A 12,745-nucleotide genomic window follows, 5' to 3' on the forward strand; every position below is an offset into this window, starting at 1 on the left:
AACATATACACTGGCGCGATTCGCCTGTATGCAGCCTACGATATCGCGAATGAAGCACTCTACAACTTGGCCATCATTACATTTGCCGGTGTCCTTGGACTGTATGGGTTAGAAAGATTTGTGTACGGAACTGTAAGGAATAAGGAGGGCATATTTCCCTTGGTGACTGCTAGTTTGGGCCTTGCGTGGATGGTTTCCCAGAAGGGATCGTATGTGCCATGATTCATGAAGATCAGTGTCCGTTGATCACTCAATTTGCGCAACAGCATGCAAGCATTTGTGGTATTATACTAGGCTATTCTTCTAATGAAACGTTGGACCGCAAGCTGAGATATTAAGCAAATGGTAACTCTTTCGGGTGCGAAGTATAATCGCACCCAGCAAACCTCCACCAATTCTTGTGCTTGTTCATATACAACCATCGGAGAGCCAGCGCAAACAACCAGGGTATCGGAGGAAAGTTTGCCCAAACTCCATCATAATATGTCTTATCGTGGAAGATGATTGCAATTGGAAAGATGTTTGTCTAGGTCATTCACCAGTTAGCCACAACGCACACTGATCCTCGCGACTCGGGAGGACACTCACTCTATACTCCGCATTCTTCATCATTGCCCCAATCTTCTCGCCAACTTGCTTGTCGAACCACTCCATCCAGTCAACCTTGTCTTCATACTCCGTCAGAAGAAGCAGCGTGTCAATCTCATTCGCCAAATGGGTGCGAAGCGTTGGCATAAATCCGTCAATAATGGACTTCAGCTTCTCCCCGTCAAAGGTCTCTTCATTCTTCTTCACCTTCTCCAGATACTCGACGTATTGCTCCAGTCCGTCGTGGAAGGCCTTGTGCTCATCGACATTGCCATCCATGAGCCCTGGCACGCTGGTTATTTCGCCAATGCCAGGGAATATTGACGTTTCCTCGATCGTGTGATGCTCATTCACAAATTCGGCCCATTGAGACGCAAAGTTGGCGAAATCGAGCTTGTCCTCTGCAGTTCCACGCTTTGACACATTGACGCACTGCAAGTAGACGGCATTGATGCCGCGAATGATACAATTGTGCACTAGTGTCATCTCCGCGGCAAGTCTTCGTGCTCCAGTCGCTCGTTTTTCTTTCTGTGCGTTGTCAGTAGAAGGCCCCATGGCTTTCTGTAAGTTTGAGAGTCAATTTGTATGCACCTTGTCGCCAGTCTTCTCTGGGCTTACGAGTTCAAAGGGGCCATCGACCCAAGCCTTCGAGTAACTTCCCATATTGTAGAATCAGATATTCTTGGATGCTGTTTTGGGGGAATTGTTCTCACAGGCACATTTGAGAATATCTCGAACTCCACTGAAACATCGAATCTCCAGACAATCACGCCGTCCGTAGACAAGAGGAGCGTTCGCCCGACATTTTATGCATGCTCGGGCACTGGGAGACCCTTCATATTAATTCCCAGCGCCACAATTCGGGTGCAACTTCGGTGACATTGTGATTATCTTACGAATCATTCAGCCGTGATGACAATCCAATTTGGCAGCGTCCCGATTCGTCGCCTTGTCCAGGCTGAGCCAACTGATCTATTGGAGAACCACGTGTAAACACAAAGACTAGCACCATAGGGCTGCTGAGTAAGATTTTGGAGATGTGGTCTTCTTCTTGGCCTTCGTTTCCTTGCTTTTCTGGTATGATGAAACCGCGCCAGGGGAATGTTGGTGACAGAGCTGCAACAGGAACACTGGTGCTGTGAGTCGTGAGTGTTGTCTCACATACATCAACCAAAGGCGGTCATCAGAGTTTCATCAAAGATTTTCACAAACGCATCTTTTCGTCCCCCAAATTTGAAGAATTCCGGCTTTCGTCCCACATTGACTAAATCGTGTAAGATATCGGGCGTGCCCAAGATTTCCGTGGCGTCGCTGACGTGATAAATTAGCATCACCAATTTAGGCGCCTTCTCCAAGACATATTTCACGAAACAAGATCACACAATCACTACCGTGTATTTTCAACAAACAAGTCATTCAAACAACGGGATAGTACTCAAAATGTCAAACTCTTTCATGTCTTAGCTCTGTGGAGTCTATGCTTTGGTCTTCTACCTTGTCCCATTGCCATGGGCCTCTCCAGCCAAGAACCATGAGCAACGGAATTTTGCCAGAAGCCTTGTCGCGGAATGAAATGTCTGGTATGAACGTGGTCCACAGACCATGATAAACGCAAATTCAGCCTGAGAGATCTCGACTGCTCAGTGCGACCTCATCCACCATGTCCCCGTCGCCATGGGGTATTCCCAGAGAGAAACCCTATGTCCCGATCCTCTCACGATGTGGGCAACCTGGCCAGCAGCATGGCCGACGCATGCCGTCATTGAGCTCTTCCACCGTCCGTCGAATCCTGCGCTCGCGGGTTGCTTGTTGCTTTGCGCTATCAACCCAACAGATGAACTCATTTCGTGCCAGGACAGTAATATCTAACCACGCTGTTTTGGCCGTGTCATCTTCGGCGAGGGCCGCAGCGAGGTCATCAGGCAATTCGTGGACCTTGCCGCCAGGGAGCTCCTCCTTGGTCGTCATGGTGAATCTTGACACAATCACACTGCCTCGTTGTTGCGGTGTACCTGGTTATGATGGGACAATTGGTCTGAGGACAAACGTAACAAGGCTTCGAGTACTTGAAAATGATGGGCGCAATATTTGAAGTTCATGAGAGATGGGAGTCGTCCCAACTCACCATCGTGAATTGCCTCGTGTCAATGTCGCTACGAAACGCACAGCGTTATGTTGAATCAGCCTTCAGCCGCAAGCATCTCAATCAGGACAACGCCACTTCCCCGCATGGCAAACATGTTCAACAGCTTTTTGATGCTTCAGAAAACATGCTTCATCATCTGTATCATTCGCGCGGTGTGCTGTGACAGTAATGATAACTTGCTGATTGACAAAAGCTACCCATCGAGTTGCTTTTTACAAGAAAGACCGAGGATAATGAGAGAAAGACCTAAGAACAACAAGGGACAGTCTCAAGAAGAAAATTAGGTTGGCATGACTTACAAAAATAGTGACTGGGAGGCCAAAAAAAAGGCCCTCGTGTACGAAGAAGCTTTTCAGACACCGCAATCACGACGGTTCCACAACACTCCTCCAGGCACTTGAGGACAAGATGCAGTGAACGTTTGTCTGCGGGGAATCTTAATGCATTGAGTAAAATGACAACAAGTAAACTTGTACATTGAGCTAACACCAAAGGCGACTGCTTCTTGATGTCATAGACTAATACTTTCATCACCGCTCTCCCAAAATGAAAATCCGATTCTAAGAGTACCGAGTGCGGTTCGTTACCGAAGCCGAGACTTATACGTCCTTTAAAGGCAATTGACCAGCCCCAACTCACACAGAGCTCAAAGACAATGGCATGTGCAAGACATAACCAGGAAGCCATGTCTCCGCTTTCCCTAATGACGCACACAGAATTGCCGAGTTGGACGGTGTGCTGGACAGTGGCAATGACTTTCAGGAACTAGATCAATCTTCCAGCTTACTAAGTAAGCGGACACAGCTCCCGTTTGTATCGCCCTAGCTCACAAGCTTGGTGCCAGGGAAATAGCCATGCCTGGTATGGGAGGAATGTATTGGAGTTGAGTCTCGTCCTTGAAGCTTAATGTGGCCTAACTTCTATATCTACACCGTGAACAGACTACAGGAGCTACGCTAGCGTTCATGTGCCAATGCTGCATCATGAAGTGCCGAACAACGATAACATTATGCATTTAAGAGCTCCTATGACAATGCTTTCCTAGCAATCAAGGGATTTTTTAAAGGAACTCTCAATTTTCTAAACTTTCTTCAACATATCCTCCACAAATGAACAATGACCGTCGGTCTTCTTTGGCGCTCAATGTGAGGTTTAGACTTGGTTGTGCCTGACCCCGTTTCTCCGTCTCAAGTTGTTTTCACGCAGTGATCTCACAAATAAGTTTATCCAGCAATTTAAGCGATGCTGTGTGGCAACGCCTCACAAATCTTCACAATTCTTGTTCATTTTTGCAGTACTATGAAACCATTCTGTGGGGTATAGGAAAAGACGGTCGATCTGGAACTGGGATGTGAATCTCTAATGCAATGCCTCTTCAACGAACGAAGCCTGTCATAGCTTCCTCCTCAAATATAGCGCTTGCTGTCCACATTTGGGTCCAACTTATTCATGAAATCCGATCGATGTGGACCTGCAGTGTTTGGCGCAGGCCCAGGCTGCGTGCCGCCGACGTGAACCGCCCTCGGGGTTCGTCCGTCAGCAGTTGCAGCACCTCTGATATTCGGATCCAGATCTACCCTCGGATCAAGCGTGTTCGCAGGTCGCGTTTGTTGTGTTCCGTACATTTCTCCTCGCGTATGGCTTACAGGAGCACCGCCCTGGACCATGGCTGGCTGTCGGCCATGTGTGTAGGCCGCGCCGGTGCTGTCCAGGTCCGAATCGACGCGGGGATCAAGAGTATTGGCCATCCGAGAAGAGTGCGGTCCATACGTTCCCTCTGGTACATTTCCTACTGGGGCAGTAGAAGCAACATTTGGTGGAGGAGCGTTGTAGGCTGCATTGTGTGAAGCAACCCCGTGGGCATTGGAACCAGGAACGGTATTTCCCATTCCCTGCGCATGACCTGGAGCGTATGCCTGTCTCGTAGTCTGGGCGCCGGGCCCAAGAACCTGTGCACCTCCAGACTGACTGTCGACAGTTGGATCCAACTTATTCAGAACGTCGTGTCGGTGTGGCCCTGCCGTATTCGGCGCCGGGCCAGGCAAGTCATTTCGAATTGCTGGTTGACCAGGAGCTCCAGCTGTCTGAGCGGGAATAGATGTTCCTGGGGCAGCCGCAGTGTTGCCACCGGCAACGTATTCGGGCTTCCCGTGATGTGTTTTGCGACCGATTGGACACATGATGATGTTGATATAGGCTTAGGGGCTTGTCGTGTAAGTTGTTGGATGGTAGATTTGCGAAATATTTTGTACCGCGTTGAAGAAGCTCTTATTTGGCCCAAAGTTTTAGGTTTTTATATTTGCGTTGTAACCGACGATCTTATCCTTGATTCTAGTGGAAGTGGTCGTGCCGTCTCGTTGTCGTGATGTCATGTTGATGCAAGACTCGATATGAACTTCAAGATTCTCAACGTCTAGCCACACAGTGGCGGCGTAATGACGTTGCGCTGTAATTTCCAAGTCAAAGGAACGTGTTAACTCTAAATTTGTAGCCGATAGGACAATGTATTTTGTTGGTATCTTTTATCTTTTTTCATTTACCGCAACATCAACATCAAAAATTGGTGTTGTGCAACTGCTGTAGGGTAGGCCACTCTGACAATTGAGGACTGTGGTCACCGTTGCACCTGTTGTGGTGGCAACCCCACGTCAGAGGTCTGCAAATGGGGGACATTAGCTTTCCAGCAGCTATGCCCTGATCTCATTATGATTCATCGATGGGAGAGATCTGTCCATAGTAGAATTCTTCAATTAGTACTGTGTAAACGTTCGCCCATCCATCTGCCGAAACGGCAAGATTGAAACCGCATGACCCCCTGCAGGTCCTGGTCTGTCGGCAGTGACGTGTCTTGATTCTGTCAAGGCGGCATCACAGTAGAATCGCAAGCGCACACGGTACTCAGAATTGCTTTGACAGCTTCTAGTTGACCTCATGTCCCTGAATAGTCATGGTTTCGTCACGCCGTCGGGTCATCCACATGGCTGGCTACTATAAAACGAGGGTTTGCCATCAAGGTCGCCGCTTCCCAAAGGTTGCCGGATATGTGAGAATCCAAGAACACAGAACTGATCATAAACTATCGATTTTCAAACCGACGGAATGGCCTGCGATGGTGGATCAACATGCAACTGTAGCGGCCCAAGCTCTTGTAATTGCGGCCAAAACTGCACCTGCAAAAACTGCGGCGTAAGTCTGGCGCCCTCCTCTTTAGACAACATTGAAACCATGGACACATGGCTGACATTGCCTAGAAATAACTCCTGGCGAGACGGGACTGGGGTTGCGTGCAGCCATGACGCCTCAGAAGGATAGTTGAGGCACACAATACGAATGATGGTGCGCGGAGTTGGTAGAATGCAGCTAGGACTTGAGAAATCGTCAATGCAAGTCAGTTTAAGAGCATGACCCGGTGATCACATTATTGGCATGCAACCCACTGCTCCGTCAGGATTCGTATCGTTGCCTTTGAACAATGGTAGCCCCCTAAACGCGGCCCAACAGGCTGAAGTTGGGGAGAAAAGCTGGAGCTGGAGCTGGAGCTGGAGCTGGATCTGCTTGGGACTCCTGCTTGGGACTCCTTCGGCTAATCTAGAAACGGCCAAGAGAGATTTGATCCTGTTGTATCGCCGGGGAAATTCTCCGCCAACTTTAAGTCGAGCATGGACCAATGGATGACGAAGAGTGAGACTGATTATCTGTTCTGATACGGCTTCAGCTCGACACCTGCAGACGGAAGTTATGATTGTGTCACTTGATAGTGTAGAATCCTCAGCTCTGCCCCGGTCGAAAAACAAAGAGTTGGCCCATCCCTCCATGTCCCGTTGATATGGCGCCACAAGCTGAGTCCCCGGTTAGTGCACCTGGTTAGTGACCGCACTGAAATCAACCTGTTTCGAGCTTTCGAGCCTGCCGCTCCTCTACATGCTTATTGTGGTCATGAATTGCAGATCTTACCGGATCCAAAGCCTCCAGAGTCCCCTTAGGCCCCTTAGGCCCCTTAGACCCCTATTGTCGCCTACTTTTCATTCCTCCTGGACCCTTTTACTGAGACATCAGCTTGGCAGTCAGGCTCGGAAATACTCTACTTCTGGTATGGGGATGCCCGTGAGGGAGTCCCCGGGCGATGGCGATCTCTGATGCAACTTCATGACGAGGAAACAAGCATGCCTGGGGTGTAAACACGGGAAACACGGGACAAGCTGAGTTCCTGGTTCGCTCGTTGCCCGCCACATCGTGACCGCCCTGCACGTAACATAATGTATCCAGGATGCTGGGATAACGGAGATGGGAAACAAGATGCCCATCTTCCCCCCTTGTGCCAAGGTATCCATCAAACTACGTCAACCCGGGTTAGTATGGCGTTTGGTCTGCACTCCAGTGCTCTGGGAGTGGCGTGCATCCTGGTGTCTGTTCTGAATGTATTTCCCCGTGAGAGACAAGCTGCCAGAACCACTTTGGCATGTCCATGTCGGCATTGCCGTTGGGAACCACGCGGAAGTATCCCTTTTGTTTAGGTATGCTTCTTGCTTGGCTGTTAAGGGATGTATGGTCAATACCTGGCCTGGAGGGACGGAGTGACAAAATAGCAGGGTCAATCTGCGTGGTATGGGCAGCCCGTGATGGACAGTTGGCCAGTCGCCGAACCACGATTTTCAAATCGACCAGACCTTTTGCCTCGCTTGTTGGTGTACATATGGACCGTGGCAACGTGGAGGCGTGAACCAGGGACGCCAATAAACGTCAGCGGCATGTTGTTTCTTTTTATCCCAGGCCGTGATACCCAAGGAACTGACTCGCCCCTTCGGATCGAGCTTTGCTGGGCATTGGGCGGGGATAGTGGTGGTGGCAGGGGAAACCGGTCTGGTCTGGTTGTCCTTGTCTGGTTTGGATGAAGCCGGGCTGATATGATCACCCCATTCAACCAGCCAACCAGACATTGGAGACCAAACGCAGCATTGAACATTGAACGCAACACGCTCCATCAATGTCCCCATTTCTTTCTGCAAGCCTGTGTGCAAGCCTGTGTGCAAGCCTGTGTACAAGCCCGTGTGCAAGCTGCTGGTTCGTTGGTTCGCCTCCTCCCGGCCGGCTCCCATTCCCACTCATTCTATTGGCTAGAGACCGCGGATGGGGTTCCGGCCGCTTTGGCCAATCATTTTCAAGTATTCTTGCCTCCCCGGCCAGTCGCTAGGTTGCATCTTACGACGATGGTCCTGGTGAAATGTGATAGCTTACCATGTTTCGAGCGTACCAGACTGTATTGATCATGTCAAGTTCCTATCCCAGATTGGCGAATTTTTAGGTCAGCATTGAGAACTGCACTCTCAGCCTAACCCTGATTGCCCCCTCCCAGTCTACTTCTCCACCACCCCCAGACTGAAGATAGTCGACTGACGCAATAAGCATCACAGAAGTTCAAACGGCGATTGCACGCCTTTATTTCTGCATGGCAATGCGGTCTAGATATCAACGATTACTCCCTGGAACCGCAAAGTCCAATGGCTCCGGCGGACAGCAGTCAAATGACGGCAACGAGGCTTCCGCCTCATTACCAACCTGCTCTGTGAACCCGATAGCCTGCGAAAGGTGTCGACGGAAGAAGGCAAAGGCAAGCAAGCAATGGACTACGACGCCGAAAACGGAATGAAATCATATACATGTTGGCTGACTGACAATTGATAGTGTGATGGTCAAAGGCCGACCTGTGACCGTTGCATGCGCAACGGTACAAGTTGTCACTATGATGCAGACATTGGCGAATCTCGTTCCGCGGCCCTCAAAAAGAAGTATAGCGCGTTGGATGCAGAAGTCAGGCTATTACGAACCGAAGCTCACCAGATGAAACGGCTTTACGGATATATATGTGCATCGACCGAAGACGACGCATACCGAGTGTTCAAACACATTCGCGAGAGCAACAATAGTAATCCAATCGACGCTCTACGATCTTTCGACCCCGAAGACTTCTTAAGCAAAGAATACACCGAGTCTCCCGGTTCAACAGAACTATCAGATGATGCTGGGGCTGACCTTGCAACCAGTTTTTCAGTCGCAGTTCCAGCCTTACCATGGTCTGTAGTGGCCGGTGACGATGTAGTATCAGAGCTTATATCACAATACTTTACCTACGATTATTTATATGTCTTTCCTCCAATACCGAAACACACATTTCTCAACGAAATGAGAACAAGAGATGTTGTTACCGCGACGTGCTGCTCACCCCTGCTCGTCAATGCAGTGTGTGCCCAGCAATGTGTAAGTTGACCAGCATCAGCTTTATGGGTTCGGGGGTGCGCTCAGAACTGACCTGTTGCATAGTTTCTCTCTCCAAAGGAGTTCCTAGGTTCGGCGTTGCGTGAAGAACTGGCGGAAGCCTTCCTACGAGAAGCGAACCGACTACTTCAGAACGAAGGGGCCCGAACGTCCCTAGCAACTGCTCAAGCAACCTGCTTGATGTATGCGACAGTTGCGGCAAGGGATCAACTCAACTCCATGTCCATGACTCCAAATGGGCTGGTTTAAGGGATCACTGAGTTTGGAACGTCTTGGTGTGGGTTGGCGCACGGTGTTTTGTGTTCTTTGTGCCGTTCGTTCTGGCTTGGCTTAGGTCTCATCTTGCCAACAAACGTCCCGTGTTTTGCAATTTAGATAGTTCAAATTGTGCACCCCGTCATCACAGGCGTTATGAGAGAAACAAGCCGAACAGCTCTCGACTCGATGTCATGCAGTCACCAGAAATACCTGACCTGACGTTTACATATCCTAGCCGTGGAATGCGCCTCGGAGTTCTTTCGGGTCAACATGTGCGTCAGACTCGCCCATTGGTTACACCTTTTATCATCTGAAGGCGATTCTCGCGGGTCTAATTCGTTGTTACCAATAGTGGCCGATGTCGATGCATTATCCTGTTTTAGCTCTCCTCACTTAACATAGATGAGGTGGAGGTAGTGTTGCGGATGGGTATTCGACAGTGGGTTAGGGTGCTTCAACAGTTCGCAGTTGTTGAGATTTCGCAGCATCATGTGCGTGATACAGGTGGGTTTCATTGCCTGGAATAATGGGGGAAACTCATTCAAGTATTCAGGGCATATTTGGGCTGACGTCAGGGTGACGAAGGCAGGAGATCAACTTCAACATGCCTCTGTCGCAGGAACGTGGTTAGATGCAGGAGGATTGTCATTTATCATGCACAACTGAGGAAAGCTGAACGGAGAAACTCCCGGCATCCAATCATAGCCAATCATTGTTTTCTGAATTTCATCACCAAACAAAAATCTCTGCAAGGGTCTAGAGTTAGGGCTTGGGGCAGATGGGATGGCGTGTTCATACTCATTTGACACATCGCACAACAGCATGCACAGTATTGTGTACAGTGTCGCCTACAGTATCACCATCTTCGATTGTACGCCTTATATAGCTTCATTGTTGAGCAGCGTGGGCTTGAACGCTTAACAAGTGTGTTACCAAATTGCGTGAGGGGTTCAATGTGACATGTAATGGGTGTAGTGTACTGACGCCATTCCAGGAGGATATATGTGGTATTGCCCGACGCTATGTATTAAATGCTTCATGCCACAACGGGCTGGACCAGCATATGGACATGAACTCTATGTTCCAACTCTCCGTGTTGTGAAACTGGCAATCTAGACATAAAAGTAACGAGACTACATGAATTGGACATGAATCCATTTCTCTTTCAGCCGATTCATAATGTACAAACCCCTACGACAGCGACACTTCTACCTGTTGCGTTATAGCGATACCTATTATTAACCGCGGACCAGACACCGGTCCATCAGACGAAGCACCATTGTTAACTCGTGTTAGGGCTCAAGAGGACATTTTGTATATTGTCATCGTTCGGAGAATATGCCCCCTCCCGAATAGACTCTCGATCTGCGCCGCTCAGCCTTCGAGCGAAGTTCTTGGCCTCGCTGCCGATCCAGGCATCAACTTTGTCGTCATGACATCTCGCATGGCTGATCAGATCGTTCTTCAACTCCAGTGTTTCTCTCAACAAATTCCCATACTCAGCCCTGAGAGTTCGGTGCTTGGCCTCCAAAACTTCCTTCTTGGTTTCAAGCTTGTGTTCCCACTCCTTGCTCCTCTTTCGAGACTTTGACGCTGATATGCGGTTGCGCTCAAGACTTGTGTTCTTCTTCACAGGTCTTTTCGGTCTCTTATTCATTTCGGTGGTGTGGCTGCCGTTACGCGTTCTGGTTCCCTTCTGTGTGCCTTGTCCAGGGCGTCTCGGTGTTGCTATGCGTGCATGTGCCTGCTCATTGTGTGTGCTACCGGCCGAAATAGACTGTGAGCATGGGGACTGGAGGTCCTCGGCAGGAGTTACCGTGCTTTCACCGTATGTTGGAAGCTCAATGTGCGCAGCTTCAGGTATATGGCCTCCGTTGTTGTCGATTCCAGCTCCTTGATTGCCGTCCGAGTTTGTGTGGTAGTCCAAATTGCCACCGGCGAGATATTGAGATGACCAGGCCAGCTCGGGCCCTAGTGACATAAAGTAGGGGAGGCAGGCTTCGAATTCTGGTTGCCCATTGTTGTTTGGCATGAACAGCTCGGGCCCTGAGAGCGTTGGGCCTAATCCATGCATTTCATCGAAGCACGGTCTGGTGGCCGTCATGTTGTTTCCGTGCGAAGATTCGTATTCGTCAATGGTATTTTCGTTTATTATACGTACAAGTAGTTGAATAGTTTTGTATAAAATACATGGTCACCCTAAGCAAGAACGAACGGACTTGTGATTCAGTCTAGAGTTCCTTAAATACATATGTCCTGTCCATATGTCCCTGGATACGCGGGCCGTTTCGGCGGACCCTGGAGCAAGTAGAACTAGTAGATAAGTTCGCCACCTTCCAATGTGAGGATAGCGAAATCGTTAAATTCGTAATTGATGAACTACGATGTCGAGTTGCTGGTGGCGAACACCCTCACCAGCCCCAGCACTCATGGCATGGCTGTGAGGCCAACCACTGTAAACACAAAAAGGTGGCACAGCCATGGGGAAAGCCTCCAGGCGAATTACAATACCTGGACCGCACCGGCTAGTGTTCCGGCTAACTTAGCGAGTTATGGGGGAGATGGGAAAAGCACCAACAGATGCCCTCGGAAGCTCCTCCGAGCGAACCAGGACAAATGCTCATCCATGCGCATGGCGCATGCTAGGCAACTATTGGCTGGGGCAAATGTCCGAATCTTGATTTCACAGGAGGGTATAACTTGAAAGGCGTCTACCAGTATTTTGGATGGATGTGGTACTGGTCTTGGACGACGACCAGTTTTAAAGTTGGTGTGCGCCACTGGGCGTCATGGTTGACATTGTTTGGATGCCCTCACGAAGTACAAATTGACTGCTGGCATTGGAAGCTACTTAGTTCTTCAACAGTCAGTTATGTACCAAATATGGATTGGAGATACATTACCTCATGTGTGGCTTGCTAATACTTGAACAACATCAAAAGCAATACATCTTACAATACCGTGAAATGAGTCCCCTGTAAGCGAATTGTTATTATCACTTTCTTTTGCGTTTGCTGCTCGGGTCTGCCTGCTTTTGGTCCTGCTCTCCGCCAGTTCGTGGTAAGAAGCTGTTGCCCATACTTAATGGTTCACCAACCCTTGGCACACAACGCGATATGCGATACATACGTACGTTCCCGCTGTCCATATGCTTGTGATCCCCACTGTAAGTATTAGCTGGCCAGAGACCTGTAAATGACGGCGCCGTGTGTGCTGTAAACGGAGACGATGTTCCGGGCCATTGGCACATGAGGTATGTGCATGCATCGACCGCCGACCCAACAATCCGATTCGTAGTCAAATTGCATGTTTGACAATCGGCAGTGCATCCGCGTGTCTGTTTCTATTGGTCCACCAGCTTCAGTTGGTGTAATCCCATCGAACACAGGGAGCAAGGTCGATGTCGCCACTCCCATCCCCCATCAGGCTGCCGAATGCATTCATCTGTGAACCACACAATAGCCGTTGATAAACCGACGG

At 49.4% G+C, this 12,745-nt stretch overlaps 4 protein-coding genes across 4 annotated transcripts; all 4 read right to left on the reverse strand.

The window, feature by feature from the left end:
* Positions 1-334: 334 nt before the first annotated feature.
* On the reverse strand, positions 335-1,251 carry VFPPC_13912 (hemerythrin HHE cation binding domain-containing protein; the record flags this gene model as incomplete). Its single annotated transcript, XM_018291684.1, has 3 exons — positions 335-526; positions 589-1,116; positions 1,180-1,251. 3 exons carry the CDS (start codon positions 1,249-1,251, stop codon positions 335-337), a joined length of 792 nt encoding a protein of 263 aa, XP_018141900.1.
* A 2,889-nt stretch (positions 1,252-4,140) lies between these two features.
* On the reverse strand, positions 4,141-4,914 carry VFPPC_13913 (cell surface protein; the record flags this gene model as incomplete). The annotated part of the gene is made up of 1 exon (XM_018291685.1): positions 4,141-4,914. One exon carries the CDS (start codon positions 4,912-4,914, stop codon positions 4,141-4,143), a length of 774 nt encoding a protein of 257 aa, XP_018141902.1.
* A 1,884-nt stretch (positions 4,915-6,798) lies between these two features.
* Positions 6,799-7,065, reverse strand: VFPPC_17958 (hypothetical protein; the record flags this gene model as incomplete). Its single annotated transcript, XM_022429626.1, has 1 exon — positions 6,799-7,065. One exon carries the CDS (start codon positions 7,063-7,065, stop codon positions 6,799-6,801), a length of 267 nt encoding a protein of 88 aa, XP_022285320.1.
* Positions 7,066-10,547: 3,482 nt separating this feature from the next.
* Positions 10,548-11,369, reverse strand: VFPPC_05846 (bZIP transcription factor domain-containing protein; the record flags this gene model as incomplete). The annotated part of the gene is made up of 1 exon (XM_018284971.1): positions 10,548-11,369. The coding sequence occupies one exon, from the start codon at positions 11,367-11,369 to the stop codon at positions 10,548-10,550; it is 822 nt and encodes a 273-aa protein (XP_018141904.1).
* Between the last annotated feature and the right edge of the window lie 1,376 nt (positions 11,370-12,745).

The sequence above is a fragment of the Pochonia chlamydosporia genome, chromosome 5, assembly GCF_001653235.2.
Source record: "Pochonia chlamydosporia 170 chromosome 5, whole genome shotgun sequence".
In the NCBI taxonomy this organism is placed as follows: Eukaryota; Fungi; Ascomycota; class Sordariomycetes; order Hypocreales; family Clavicipitaceae; genus Pochonia; species Pochonia chlamydosporia.